The sequence below is a fragment of the Leptodactylus fuscus genome, chromosome 4 (genome assembly GCF_031893055.1).
Source record: "Leptodactylus fuscus isolate aLepFus1 chromosome 4, aLepFus1.hap2, whole genome shotgun sequence".
NCBI classification, from domain to species: Eukaryota; Metazoa; Chordata; class Amphibia; order Anura; family Leptodactylidae; genus Leptodactylus; species Leptodactylus fuscus.
The window spans coordinates 222,092,085-222,105,955 of record NC_134268.1 but is presented as its reverse complement, the minus strand read 5'-3'; the positions used below and the strand labels follow the sequence as shown (position 1 = coordinate 222,105,955).

General features: G+C 44.4%; 2 protein-coding genes across 3 annotated transcripts in view; one reads left to right on the top strand and one right to left on the bottom strand.

Moving 5' to 3' along the window:
- KIF9 (kinesin family member 9) overlaps positions 1–12,701 on the bottom strand; it is a 49,411-nt gene extending 36,710 nt beyond the window's left edge. The window contains exon 1 of the mRNA XM_075271836.1: positions 12,546–12,701. The gene's annotated coding sequence lies outside the window, so the exon portion shown is untranslated. The remainder of the gene's footprint in view (positions 1–12,545) is intronic.
- A 72-nt stretch (positions 12,702–12,773) lies between these two features.
- KLHL18 (kelch like family member 18) overlaps positions 12,774–13,871 on the top strand; it is a 24,512-nt gene continuing 23,414 nt past the window's right edge. For both annotated transcript variants that reach the window (XM_075271838.1, XM_075271837.1), the window contains exon 1: positions 12,774–13,021. In XM_075271838.1, coding sequence (XP_075127939.1) covers positions 12,896–13,021 — 126 coding nt within the window. In that variant the 5' untranslated portion in view covers positions 12,774–12,895. The remainder of the gene's footprint in view (positions 13,022–13,871) is intronic.

Genomic DNA, 13,871 nt, shown 5'->3' with positions numbered 1-13,871 from the left:
ATACTCCAGAGCTGCGCTCACTATTCTGCAGTCACTGTGTACATACATTACATTACTTATCCTGTATTATACTCCAGAGCTGCCCTCACTATTCTGCTGGTGCAGTCACTGTGTACATACATTACATTACTTATCCTGTATTATACTCCAGAGCTGCACTCACTATTCTGCTGGTACAGTCACTGTGTACATACATTACATTACTTATCCTGTATTATACTCCAGAGCTGCACTCACTATTCTGCTGGTGCAGTCACTGTGTACATACATTACATTACTTATCCTGTATTATACTCCAGAGCTGCGCTCACTATTCTGCAGTCACTGTGTACATACATTACATTACTTATCCTGTATTATACTCCAGAGCTGCCCTCACTATTCTGCTGGTGAAGTCACTGTGTACATACATTACATTACTTATCCTGTATTATACTCCGGAGCTGCGCTCACTATTCTGCTGGTACAGTCACTGTGTACATACATTACATTACTTATCCTGTATTATACTCCAGAGCTGCGCTCACTATTCTGCTGGTGCAGTCACTGTGTATATACATTACATTACTTATCCTGTATTATACTCCAGAGCTGCGCTCACTATTCTGCTGGTACAGTCACTGTGCACATACATTACATTACTTATCCTGTATTATACTCCAGAGCTGCGCTCACTATTCTGCTGGTGCAGTCACTGTGTATATACATTACATTACTTATCCTGTATTATACTCCAGAGCTGCGCTCACTATTCTGCTGGTACAGTCACTGTGCACATACATTACTTATCCTGTATTACACTCCAGAGCTGCGCTCACTATTCTGCTGGTACGGTCACTGTGTACATACATTACATTACTTATCCTGTATTATACTCCAGAGCTGCGCTCACAATTCTACTGGTACAGACACTGTGTACATACATTACATTACTTATCCTGAATTATACTCCAGAGCTGCACTCACTATTCTGCTGGTGCAGTCACTGTGTACATACATTACATTACTTAGGGTGCATGCACACTACGTAACGCCGGGCGTGTATGAGAGCCGTACACGCCGGCGTTACAGCAGGGCTGCCGAGCACTTCCCATTCACTTCAATGGGAGCGCTCGTAAACGCCGCTGTTACGAGCGCTCCCATTGAAGTGAATGGGAAGTGCTCGGCAGCCCTGCTGTAACGCCGGCGTGTACGGCTCTCATACACGCCCGGCGTTACGTAGTGTGCATGCACCCTTATCCTGTATTATACTCCAGAGCTGCGCTCACTATTCTGCAGTCACTGTGTACATACATTACATTACTTATCCTGTATTATACTTTAGAGCTGCACTCACTATTCTGCTGGTACAGTCACTGTGTACATACATTACATTACTTATCCTGTATTATACTCCAGAGCTGCACTCACTATTCTGCTGGTGCAGTCACTGTGTACATAAATTACATTAGTTATCCTGTATTATACTCCAGAGCTGCACTCACTATTCTGCTGGTACAGTCACTGTGTACATACATTACACTACTTATCCTGTATTATACTCCAGAGCTACGCTCACTATTCTGCTAGTGTAGTCACTGTGTACTTACATTACATTACTCATCCTGTATTATACTCCAGAGCTGTGCTCACTATTCTGCTGGTACAGTCACTGTGTACACACATTACATTACTTATCCTGTATTATACTCCAGAGCTGCGCTCACTATTCTGCTGGTACAGTCACTGTGTACTTACATTACAATACTCATCCTGTATTATACTCCAGAGCTGCGCTCACTATTCTGCTGGTGCAGTCACTGTGTACATACATTATATTACTTATCCTGTATTATACTGCAGAGCTGCGCTCACTATTCTGCTGGTGCAGTCACTGTGTACATACATTACATTACTTATCCTGTATTATACTCCAGAGCTGCGCTCACTATTCTGCCGGTACAGTCACTGTGTACATACATTAAATTACTTATCCTGTATTATACTCCAGAGCTGCGCTCACTATTCTGCTAGTACAGTCACTGTGTACATACATTACATTACTTATCCTGTATTATACTCCAGAGCTGCGCTCACTATTCTGCTGGTACAGTCACTGTGTACATACATTACATTACTTATCCTGTATTATACTCCAGAGCTGTGCTCACTATTCTGCTGGTGCAGTCACTGTGTACATACATTACATTACTTATCCTGTATTATACTCCAGAGCTGCACTCACTATTCTGCTGGTACAGTCACTGTGTACATACATTACTTATCCTGTATTATACTCCAGAGCTGCACTCACTATTCTGCTGGGGCAGTCACTGTGTACATACATTACATTACTTATCCTGTATTATACTCCAGAGCTGCGCTCACTATTCTGCAGTCACTGTGTACATACATTACATTACTTATCCTGTATTATACTCCAGAGCTGCGCTCACTATTCTGCTAGTACAGTCACTGTGTACATACATTACATTACTTATCCTGTATTATACTCCAGAGCTGTGCTCACTATTCTGCTGGTGCAGTCACTGTGTACATACATTACATTACTTATCCTGTATTATACTCCAGAGCTGTGCTCACTATTCTGCTGGTACAGTCACTGTGTACATACATTACATTACTTATCCTGTATTATACTCCAGAGCTGCACTCACTATTCTGCTGGTGCAGTCACTGTGTACATACATTACATTACTTATCCTGTATTATACTCCAGAGCTGCGCTCACTATTCTGCAGTCACTGTGTACATACATTACATTACTTATCCTGTATTATACTCCAAAACTGCACTCACTATTCTGCAGTCACTGTGTACATACATTACATTACTTATCCTGTATTATACTCCAGAGCTGCCCTCACTATTCTGCTGGTGCAGTCACTATGTACATACATTACATTACTTATCCTGTATTATACTCCAGAGCTGCGCTCACTATTCTGCTGGTACAGTCACTGTGTACATACATTACATTACTTATCCTGTATTATACTCCAGAGCTGCACTCACTATTCTGCTGGTGCAGTCACTGTGTACATACATTACATTACTTATCCTGTATTATACTCCAGAGCTGCGCTCACTATTCTGCAGTCACTGTGTACATACATTACATTACTTATCCTGTATTATACTCCAGAGCTGCGCTCACTATTCTGCAGTCACTGTGTACATACATTACATTACTTATCCTGTATTATACTCCAGAGCTGCCCTCACTATTCTGCTGGTGCAGTCACTGTGTACATACATTACATTACTTATCCTGTATTATACTCCAGAGCTGCGCTCACTATTCTGCTGGTACAGTCACTGTGTACATACATTACATTACTTATCCTGTATTATACTCCAGAGCTGCGCTCACTATTCTGCTGGTGCAGTCACTGTGTACATACATTACATTACTTATCCTGTATTATACTCCAGAGCTGCGCTCACTATTCTGCTGGTACAGTCACTGTGTACATACATTACATTACTTATCCTGTATTATACTCCAGAGCTGCGCTCACTATTCTGCTGGTACAGTCACTGTGTACATACATTACATTACTTATCCTGTATTATACTCCAGAGCTGCGCTCACTATTCTGCTGGTACAGTCACTGTGTACATACATTACATTACTTATCCTGTATTATACTCCAGAGCTGCGCTCACTATTCTGCTGGTACAGTCACTGTGTACATACATTACATTACTTATCCTGTATTATACTCCAGAGCTGCGCTCACTATTCTGCTGGTGCAGTCATTGTGTACATACATTACATTACTTATCCTGTATTATACTCCAGAGCTGCGTTCACTATTCTGCTGGTACAGTCACTGTGTACATACATTACATTACTTATCCTGTATTATACTCCAGAGCTGCGCTCACTATTCTGCAGTCACTGTGTACATACATTACATTACTTATCCTGTATTATACTCCAGAGCTGCCCTCACTATTCTGCTGGTGCAGTCACTGTGTACATACATTACATTACTTATCCTGTATTATACTCCAGAGCTGCGCTCACTATTCTGCTGGTACAGTCACTGTGTACATACATTACATTACTTATTCTGTATTATACTCCAGAGCTGCACTCACTATTCTGCTGGTGCAGTCACTGTGTACATACATTACATTACTTATCCTGTATTATACTCCAGAGCTGCGCTCACTATTCTGCAGTCACTGTGTACATACATTACATTACTTATCCTGTATTATACTCCAGAGCTGCGCTCACTATTCTGCAGTCACTGTGTACATACATTACATTACTTATCCTGTATTATACTCCAGAGCTGCCCTCACTATTCTGCTGGTGCAGTCACTGTGTACATACATTACATTACTTATCCTGTATTATACTCCAGAGCTGCACTCACTATTCTGCTGGTACAGTCACTGTGTACATACATTACATTACTTATCCTGTATTATACTCCAGAGCTGCACTCACTATTCTGCTGGTGCAGTCACTGTGTACATACATTACATTACTTATCCTGTATTATACTCCAGAGCTGCGCTCACTATTCTGCAGTCACTGTGTACATACATTACTTATCCCGTGTTATACTCCAGAGCTGCGCTCACTATTCTGCTGGTGCAGTCACTGTGTACATACATTACATTACTTATCCTGTATTATACTCCGGAGCTGCGCTCACTATTCTGCTGGTACAGTCACTGTGTACATACATTACATTACTTATCCTGTATTATACTCCAGAGCTGCGCTCACTATTCTGCTGGTGCAGTCACTGTGTATATACATTACATTACTTATCCTGTATTATACTCCAGAGCTGCGCTCACTATTCTGCTGGTACAGTCACTGTGTACATACATTACATTACTTATCCTGTATTATACTCCAGAGCTGCACTCACTATTCTGCTGGTGCAGTCACTGTGTACATACATTACATTACTTATCCTGTATTATACTCCAGAGCTGCGCTCACTATTCTGCAGTCACTGTGTACATACATTACATTACTTATCCTGTATTTTACTCCAGAGCTGTGCTCACTATTCTGCTGGTACAGTCACTGTGTACACACATTACATTACTTATCCTGTATTATACTCCAGAGCTGCGCTCACTATTCTGCTGGTACAGTCACTGTGTACATACATTACATTACTTATCCTGTATTATACTCCAGAGCTGCGCTCACTATTCTGCTGGTGCAGTCACTGTGTACATACATTACATTACTTATCCTGTATTATACTCCAGAGCTGCGCTCACTATTCTGCTGGTACAGTCACTGTGTACATACATTACATTACTTATCCTGTATTATACTCCAGAGCTGCGCTCACTATTCTGCTGGTACAGTCACTGTGTACATACATACATTACTTATCCTGTATTATACTCCAGAGCTGCGCTCACTATTCTGCTGGTACAGTCACTGTGTACATACATTACATTACTTATCCTGTATTATACTCCACAGCTGCGCTCACTATTCTGCTGGTACAGTCACTGTGTACATACATTACATTACTTATCCTGTATTATACTCCAGAGCTGCACTCACTATTCTGCTGGTGCAGTCACTGTGTACATACATTACATTACTTATCCTGTATTATACTCCAGAGCTGCGCTCACTATTCTGCTGGTACAGTCACTGTGTACATACATTACATTACTTATCCTGTATTATACTCCAGAGCTGCGCTCACTATTCTGCTGGTACAGTCACTGTGTACATACATACATTACTTATCCTGTATTATACTCCAGAGCTGCGCTCACTATTCTGCTGGTACAGTCACTGTGTACATACATTACATTACTTATCCTGTATTATACTCCAGAGCTGCGCTCACTATTCTGCTGGTACAGTCACTGTGTACATACATTACATTACTTATCCTGTATTATACTCCAGAGCTGCACTCACTATTCTGCTGGTGCAGTCACTGTGTACATACATTACATTACTTATCCTGTATTATACTCCAGAGCTGCGCTCACTATTCTGCTGGTACAGTCACTGTGTACATACATTACATTACTTATTAAGACAGGGCACCGAACAGTAGGGGACAGGAAGTGGCTTAACGAGCTTAATCTATTCTTCAATAGATTCGACTCCAAGCAAATGCTCCCCCCACCAGCATGTCAGCTAACCGCCCTCCCCTCACACACCAAGACCCAACCCCCACCGAACTGCGGTCAACTGCAATCTGACTATCTGATCCTGCAGGAGTCTCAGGTGTGTAAGGAAATGAAGAACATTAGAGCGAACAAAGCGGGGGGACCAGATGGTATAAGCGCAAGAGTTCTTAAAATGTGCAGTGACCAGCTAGGTGGCATTATTACGCACATGTACAATATGAGCCTGAAGCTGGGAGTAGTACCTCAACTGTGGAAAACATCTTGCGTGGTACCAGTCCCAAAGAAACCCAACCCGATGGGCTACAATGACTACCGACCTGTAGCACTGACATCACACCTGATGAAGGTCCTAGAGAGACTGGTCCTGACACACCTACGCCCCCTAGTGAGCTCTGCTCTGGACCCCCTCCAGTTTGCCTACCGGCCAGGCATTGGGGTAGATGCCGCCATCATCCACCTTCTTCACAGAGCTCTCTCTCACCTGGAGAAACCCGGGAACACTGTGAGAATAATGTTCTTTGATTTCTCCAGTGCGTTCAACACCATTCAGCCAGGGCTACTGAGGGAGAAGCTGGGCCTTGGTGGTGTGGACCATCACCTGTCCAACTGGATCCTAGACTACCTGACAAACTGCCCTCAGTATGTGAGAGCCCGGGACTGTGTGTCTGACACTGTGATCTGTAGTACGGGGGCACCTCAAGGTCCAGCTCTTGCCCCATTCCTCTTCACACTGTACACTGCTGACTTTAGGCACAACTCCTCCAGCTGTTACTTACAGAAGTACTCCGATGTCTCTGCTATAGTCGGCCTTATCACTGATGGCGATGATAGGGAATACAGAGACTTATACCGGGACTGTGTGGACTGGGGCCAGCAGAACCAGCTCAGGATTAATGCTAGGAAGACCAAGGAGATGGTGGTGGACTTTAGTAAACGGAGAGGTGCTCCGACCCCAGTGGAGATCCAGGGGACATGTATTGAGATAGTCAGGACCTATAAGTACCTGGGCGTGCTCCTCAATAATAAACTAGACTGGGCTGATCACCTGGAGGCGCTGCACAGAAAGGGCCACAGCAGACTCTACCTGCTCAGGAGGCTGAGGGCCTTCAGAGTCCAGGGGACACTTCTTAGGGCCTTCTTCAACTCTGTGGTTGCCTCAGCCATCTTTTTCGGTGTGGCCTGCTGGGGAAGCAGTATATCAACCAGGGACAGAAATAGACTTGACAGGCTGATCAGGAGGGCCAGCTCTGTCCTGGGGGGCCCCCTGGACCCAGTACAGGTGGTGGGTGACAGAAGGATACTGTCTGTGGTGACCTCCATGCGGGGGAACAAATCCCACCCCATGTATGGGACCCTGATGGGACTTGGCAGCACTGTAAGTGACCGTCTGCTTCACCCCAAGTGTGAGAAGGAGCGCTATCGCAGGTCCTTCCTTCCAACCGCGACCAGGCTGTATAATCTACATCAGACCAAACGAAGAGCTCTCCGCACAGAGAACTAATGATTATGAGGATGACCATGAGGTCTTCCTCTTTCTCTTCTGTTTTTCCTTAGCTGCCATGGACTCCTAGTATATCTTCTCTTCTCAGCTTATCTGTGTCTACGTCTGTAACATATTACTCTGTATTATCCTGTATCTGTATTACTATGCTGCTGTAACACGCTGAAATTTCCCCAAGGTGGGACTATTAAAGGATTATCTTATCTTATCTTATCCTGTATTATACTCCAGAGCTGCGCTCACTATTCTGCTGATGCAGTCACTGTGTACATACATTACATTACTTATCCTGTATTATACCCCAGAGCTGCGCTCACTATTCTGCTGGTGCAGTCACTGTGTACATACATTACTTATCCTGTATTATATTCCAGAGCTGCGCTCACTATTCTGCTGGTGCAGTCACTGTGTACATACATTACATTACTTATCCTGTATTATACTCCAGAGCGGCGCTCACTATTCTGCTGGTACAGTCACTGTGTACATACATTACATTACTTATCCTGTATTATACTCCAGAGCTGCGCTCACTATTCTCCTGGTACAGTCACTGTGTACATACATTACATTACTTATCCTGTATTATACTCCAGAGCTGCGCTCACTATTCTGCTGGTGCAGTCACTGTGTACATACATTACATTACTTATCCTGTATTATACTCCAGAGCTACGCTCACTATTCTGCTGGTACAGTCACTGTGTACATACACTACATTACTTATCCTGTATTATACTCCAGAGCTGCGCTCACTATTCTGCTGGTGCAGTCACTGTGTACAGACATTACATTACTTATCCTGTATTATACTCCAGAGCTGCGCTCACTATTCTGCTGGTACAGTCACTGTGTACATACATTACATTACTGATCCTGTATTATACCCCAGAGCTGCGCTCACTATTCTGCTGGTACAGTCACTGTGTACATACATTACATTACTGATCCTGTATTATACCCCAGAGCTGCGCTCACTATTCTGCTGGTACAGTCACTGTGTACATACATTACTTATCCTGTATTATACTCCAGAGCTGCGCTCACTATTCTGCTGGTACAGTCACTGTGTACATACATTACATTACTTATCCTGTATTATACCCCAGAGCGGCGCTCACTATTCTGCTGGTACAGTCACTGTGTACATACATTACATTACTTATCCTGTATTATACTCCAGAGCTGCGCTCACTATTCTGCTGGTACAGTCACTGTGTACATACATTACATTACTTATCCTGTATTATACTCCAGAGCTGCGCTCACTATTCTGCTGGTGCAGTCACTGTGTACATACATTACATTACTTATCCTGTATTATACCCCAGAGCTGTGCTCACTATTCTGCTGGTGCAGTCACTGTGTACATACATTACATTACTTATCCTGTATTATACTCCAGAGCTGCGCTCACTATTCTGCTGGTACAGTCACTGTGTACATACATTACATTACTTATCCTGTATTATACTCCAGAGCTGCGCTCACTATTCTGCTGGTACAGTCACTGTGTACATACATTACTTATCCTGTATTATACTCCAGAGCTGCGCTCAGTATTCTGCTGGTGCAGTCACTGTGTACATACATTACATTACTTATCCTGTATTATACCCCTGAGCTGTGCTCACTATTCTGCTGGTACAGTCACTGTGTACATACATTACATTACTTATCCTGTATTATACTCCAGAGCTGCGCTCACTATTCTGCTGGTACAGTCACTGTGTACATACATTACTTATCCTGTATTATACCCCAGAGCTGCGCTCACTATTCTGCTGGTACAGTCACTGTGTACATACATTACATTACTTATCCTGTATTATACTCCAGAGCTGCGCTCACTATTCTGCTGGTACAGTCACTGTGTACATACATTACTTATCCTGTATTATACTCCAGAGCTGCGCTCACTATTCTGCTGGTGCAGTCACTGTGTACATACATTACATTACTTATCCTGTATTATACTCTAGAGCTGCGCTCACTATTCTGCTGGTACAGTCACTGTGTACATACATTACTTATCCTGTATTATACCCCAGAGCTGCGCTCACTATTCTGCTGGTACAGTCACTGTGTACATACATTACATTACTTATCCTGTATTATACTCCAGAGCTGCGCTCACTATTCTGCTGGTGCAGTCACTGTGTACATACATTACATTACTTATCCTGTATTATACCCCAGAGCTGCGCTCACTATTCTGCTGGTGCAGTCACTGTGTACATACATTACATTACTTATCCTGTATTATACTCCAGAGCTGCGCTCACTAATCTGCTGGTACAGTCACTGTGTACATACATTACATTACTTATCCTGTATTATACTCCAGAGCTGCGCTCACTATTCTGCTGGTACAGTCACTGTGTACATACATTACTTATCCTGTATTATACTCCAGAGCTGCGCTCACTATTCTGCTGGTGCAGTCACTGTGTACATACATTACATTACTTATCCTGTATTATACTCTAGAGCTGCGCTCACTATTCTGCTGGTACAGTCACTGTGTACATACATTACTTATCCTGTATTATACCCCAGAGCTGCGCTCACTATTCTGCTGGTACAGTCACTGTGTACATACATTACATTACTTATCCTGTATTATACTCCAGAGCTGCGCTCACTATTCTGCTGGTACAGTCACTGTGTACATACATTACATTACTTATCCTGTATTATACTCCAGAGCTGCGCTCACTATTCTGCTGGTACAGTCACTGTGTACATACATTACTTATCCTGTATTATACTCCAGAGCTGCGCTCACTATTCTGCTGGTGCAGTCACTGTGTACATACATTACATTACTTATCCTGTATTATACTCCAGAGCTGCGCTCACTATTCTGCTGGTACAGTCACTGTGTACATACATTACATTACTTATCCTGTATTATACTCCAGAGCTGCGCTCACTATTCTGCTGGTGCAGTCACTGTGTACATACATTACATTACTTATCCTATATTATACTCCAGAGCTGCGCTCACTATTCTGCTGGTGCAGTCACTGTGTACATACATTACATTACTTATCCTGTATTATACTCCAGAGCTGCGCTCACTATTCTGCTGGTACAGTCACTGTGTACATACATTACATTACTTATCCTGCATTATACTCCAGAGCTGCGCTCACTATTCTGCTGGTGCAGTCACTGTGTACATACATTACATTACTTATCCTGCATTATACTCCAGAGCTGCGCTCACTATTCTGCTGGTGCAGTCACTGTGTACATACATTACATTACTTATCCTGTATTATACTCCAGAGCTGCGCTCACTATTCTGCTGGTACAGTCACTGTGTACATACATTACATTACTTATCCTGTATTATACTCCAGAGCTGCGCTCACTATTCTGCTGGTGCAGTCACTGTGTACATACATTACATTACTTATCCTGTATTATACCCCAGAGCTGCGCTCACTATTCTGCTGGTACAGTCACTGTGTACATACATTACATTACTTATCCTGTATTATACCCCAGAGCTGCGCTCACTATTCTGCTGGTGCAGTCACTGTGTACATACATTACATTACTTATCCTGCATTATACTCCAGAGCTGCGCTCACTATTCTGCTGGTGCAGTCACTGTGTACATACATTACATTACTTATCCTGTATTATACTCCAGAGCTGCGCTCACTATTCTGCTGGTACAGTCACTGTGTACATACATTACATTACTTATCCTGTATTATACTCCAGAGCTGCGCTCACTATTCCGCTGGTGCAGTCACTGTGTACATACATTACATTACTTATCCTGTATTATACCCCAGAGCTGCGCTCACTATTCTGCTGGTACAGTCACTGTGTACATACATTACATTACTTATCCTGTATTATACCCCAGAGCTGCGCTCACTATTCTGCTGGTGCAGTCACTGTGTACATACATTACATTACTTATCCTGTATTATACTCCAGAGCTGCGCTCACTATTCTGCTGGTACAGTCACTGTGTACATACATTACATTACTTATCCTGTATTATACTCCAGAGCTGCGCTCACTATTCTGCTGGTACAGTCACTGTGTACATACATTACATTACTTATCCTGTATTATACTCCAGAGCTGCGCTCACTATTCTGCTGGTACAGTCACTGTGTACATACATTACATTACTTATCCTGTATTATACTCCAGAGCTGCGCTCACTATTCTGCTGGTGCAGTCACTGTGTACATACATTACATTACTTATCCTGTATTATACTCCAGAGCTGCGCTCACTATTCTGCTGGTACAGTCACTGTGTACATACATTACATTACTTATCCTGTATTATACTCCAGAGCTGCGCTCACTATTCTGCTGATGCAGTCACTGTGTACATACATTACATTACTTATCCTGTATTATACTCCAGAGCTGCGCTCACTATTCTGCTGGTGCAGTCACTGTGTACATACATTACATTACTTATCCTGTATTATACTCCAGAGCTGCGCTCACTATTCTGCTGGTATAGTCACTGTGTACATACATTACATTACTTATCCTGTATTATACTCCAGAGCTGCGCTCACTATTCTGCTGGTACAGTCACTGTGTACATACATTACATTACTTATCCTGTATTATACTCCAGAGCTGCGCTCACTATTCTGCTGGTGCAGTCACTGTGTACATACATTACCTTACTTATCCTGTATTATACTCCAGAGCTGCGCTCACTATTCTGCTGGTACAGTCACTGTGTACATACATTACATTACTTATCCTGTATTATACTCCAGAGCTGCGCTCACTATTCTGCTGGTACAGTCACTGTGTACATACATTACATTACTTATCCTGTATTATACCCCAGAGCGGCGCTCACTATTCTGCAGTCCCTGTATACATCTCTCGGTCTCTCTCACCTGCGCTCTGTAGTGTCTGTATCTCTCAGTGTAAACTCTCAGTCTCCATAGTAACAGACTGGGAACCGGAAGTGTGTACGGGTTATCACTTTCCCCAGGTCATGTGACCATCCTGCTCGGTCCGGTTACCGGTTCTTGCCTCCGGTGTCTCTGTATCGCTTCCTCCTCGTCAGTTCTTCCCCCGTTTCCTCTGCGCTGTCGGTACCGGACATGATAACGGATACGGCAGGTCCTCAGACATCGGAAGTGACGTCACTGGGCCAGCCTAGCGGGAGGGACACAGCAGCCGGGCGGAGCGAGATCGGGTCACAGGGTGATCAGTATCAGATCGTTTCCCGCCGGGTCACAAGATGGTGGACGAGTTAGAGGAGCTGGAGGACCTGGTCCATGTTACGGTGGGAGATCTCCCGAACCGGGGCTACGGGGTGATGGAGGAGATCCGGCGGCAGGGGAAGCTGTGTGACGTCACCCTGAAGGTAAAATACACCCCCACCCGTTATATGGGAACCCCCCCCCCCCCCAATACTGGACCCCTCCTCTACTGTACCTGACCCCCCAATACTGGACCCCTCCTCTACTGTACCTGACCCCCCAATACTGGACCCCTCCTCTACTGTACCTGACCCCCCCAATACTGGACCCCTCCTCTACTGTACCTGACCCCCCAATACTGGACCCCTCCTCTACTGTACCTGACCCCCAACTCTGGACCCCTCCTCTACTGTACCTGACCCCCCAATACTGGACCCCTCCTCTACTGTACCTGACCCCCCAATACTGGACCCCTCCTCTACTGTACCTGACCCCCCAATACTGGACCCCTCCTCTAGTGTACCTTTCCCCCCAATACTGGACCCCTCCTCTACTGTACCTGACCCCCAACTCTGGACCCCTCCTCTACTGTACCTGACCCCCCAATACTGGACCCCTCCTCTACTGTACCTGACCCCCCAATACTGGACCCCTCCTCTACTGTACCTGACCCCCCAATACTGGACCCCTCCTCTACTGTACCTGACCCCCCAATACTGGACCCCTCCTCTACTGTACCTGACCCCCCAATACTGGACCCCTCCTCTAGTGTACCTTTCCCCCCAATACTGGACCCCTCCTCTACTTTACCTGACCCCCCAATACTGGACCCCTCCTCTACTGTACCTAACCCCCCAATACTGGACCCCTCCTCTACTGTACCTGACCCCCCAATACTGGACCCCTCCTCTACTGTACCTGACCCCCCAATACTGGACCCCTCCTCTACTGTACCTTACCCCCCAATACTGGACCCCTCCTCTACTGTACCTGACCCCCCAATACTGGACCCCT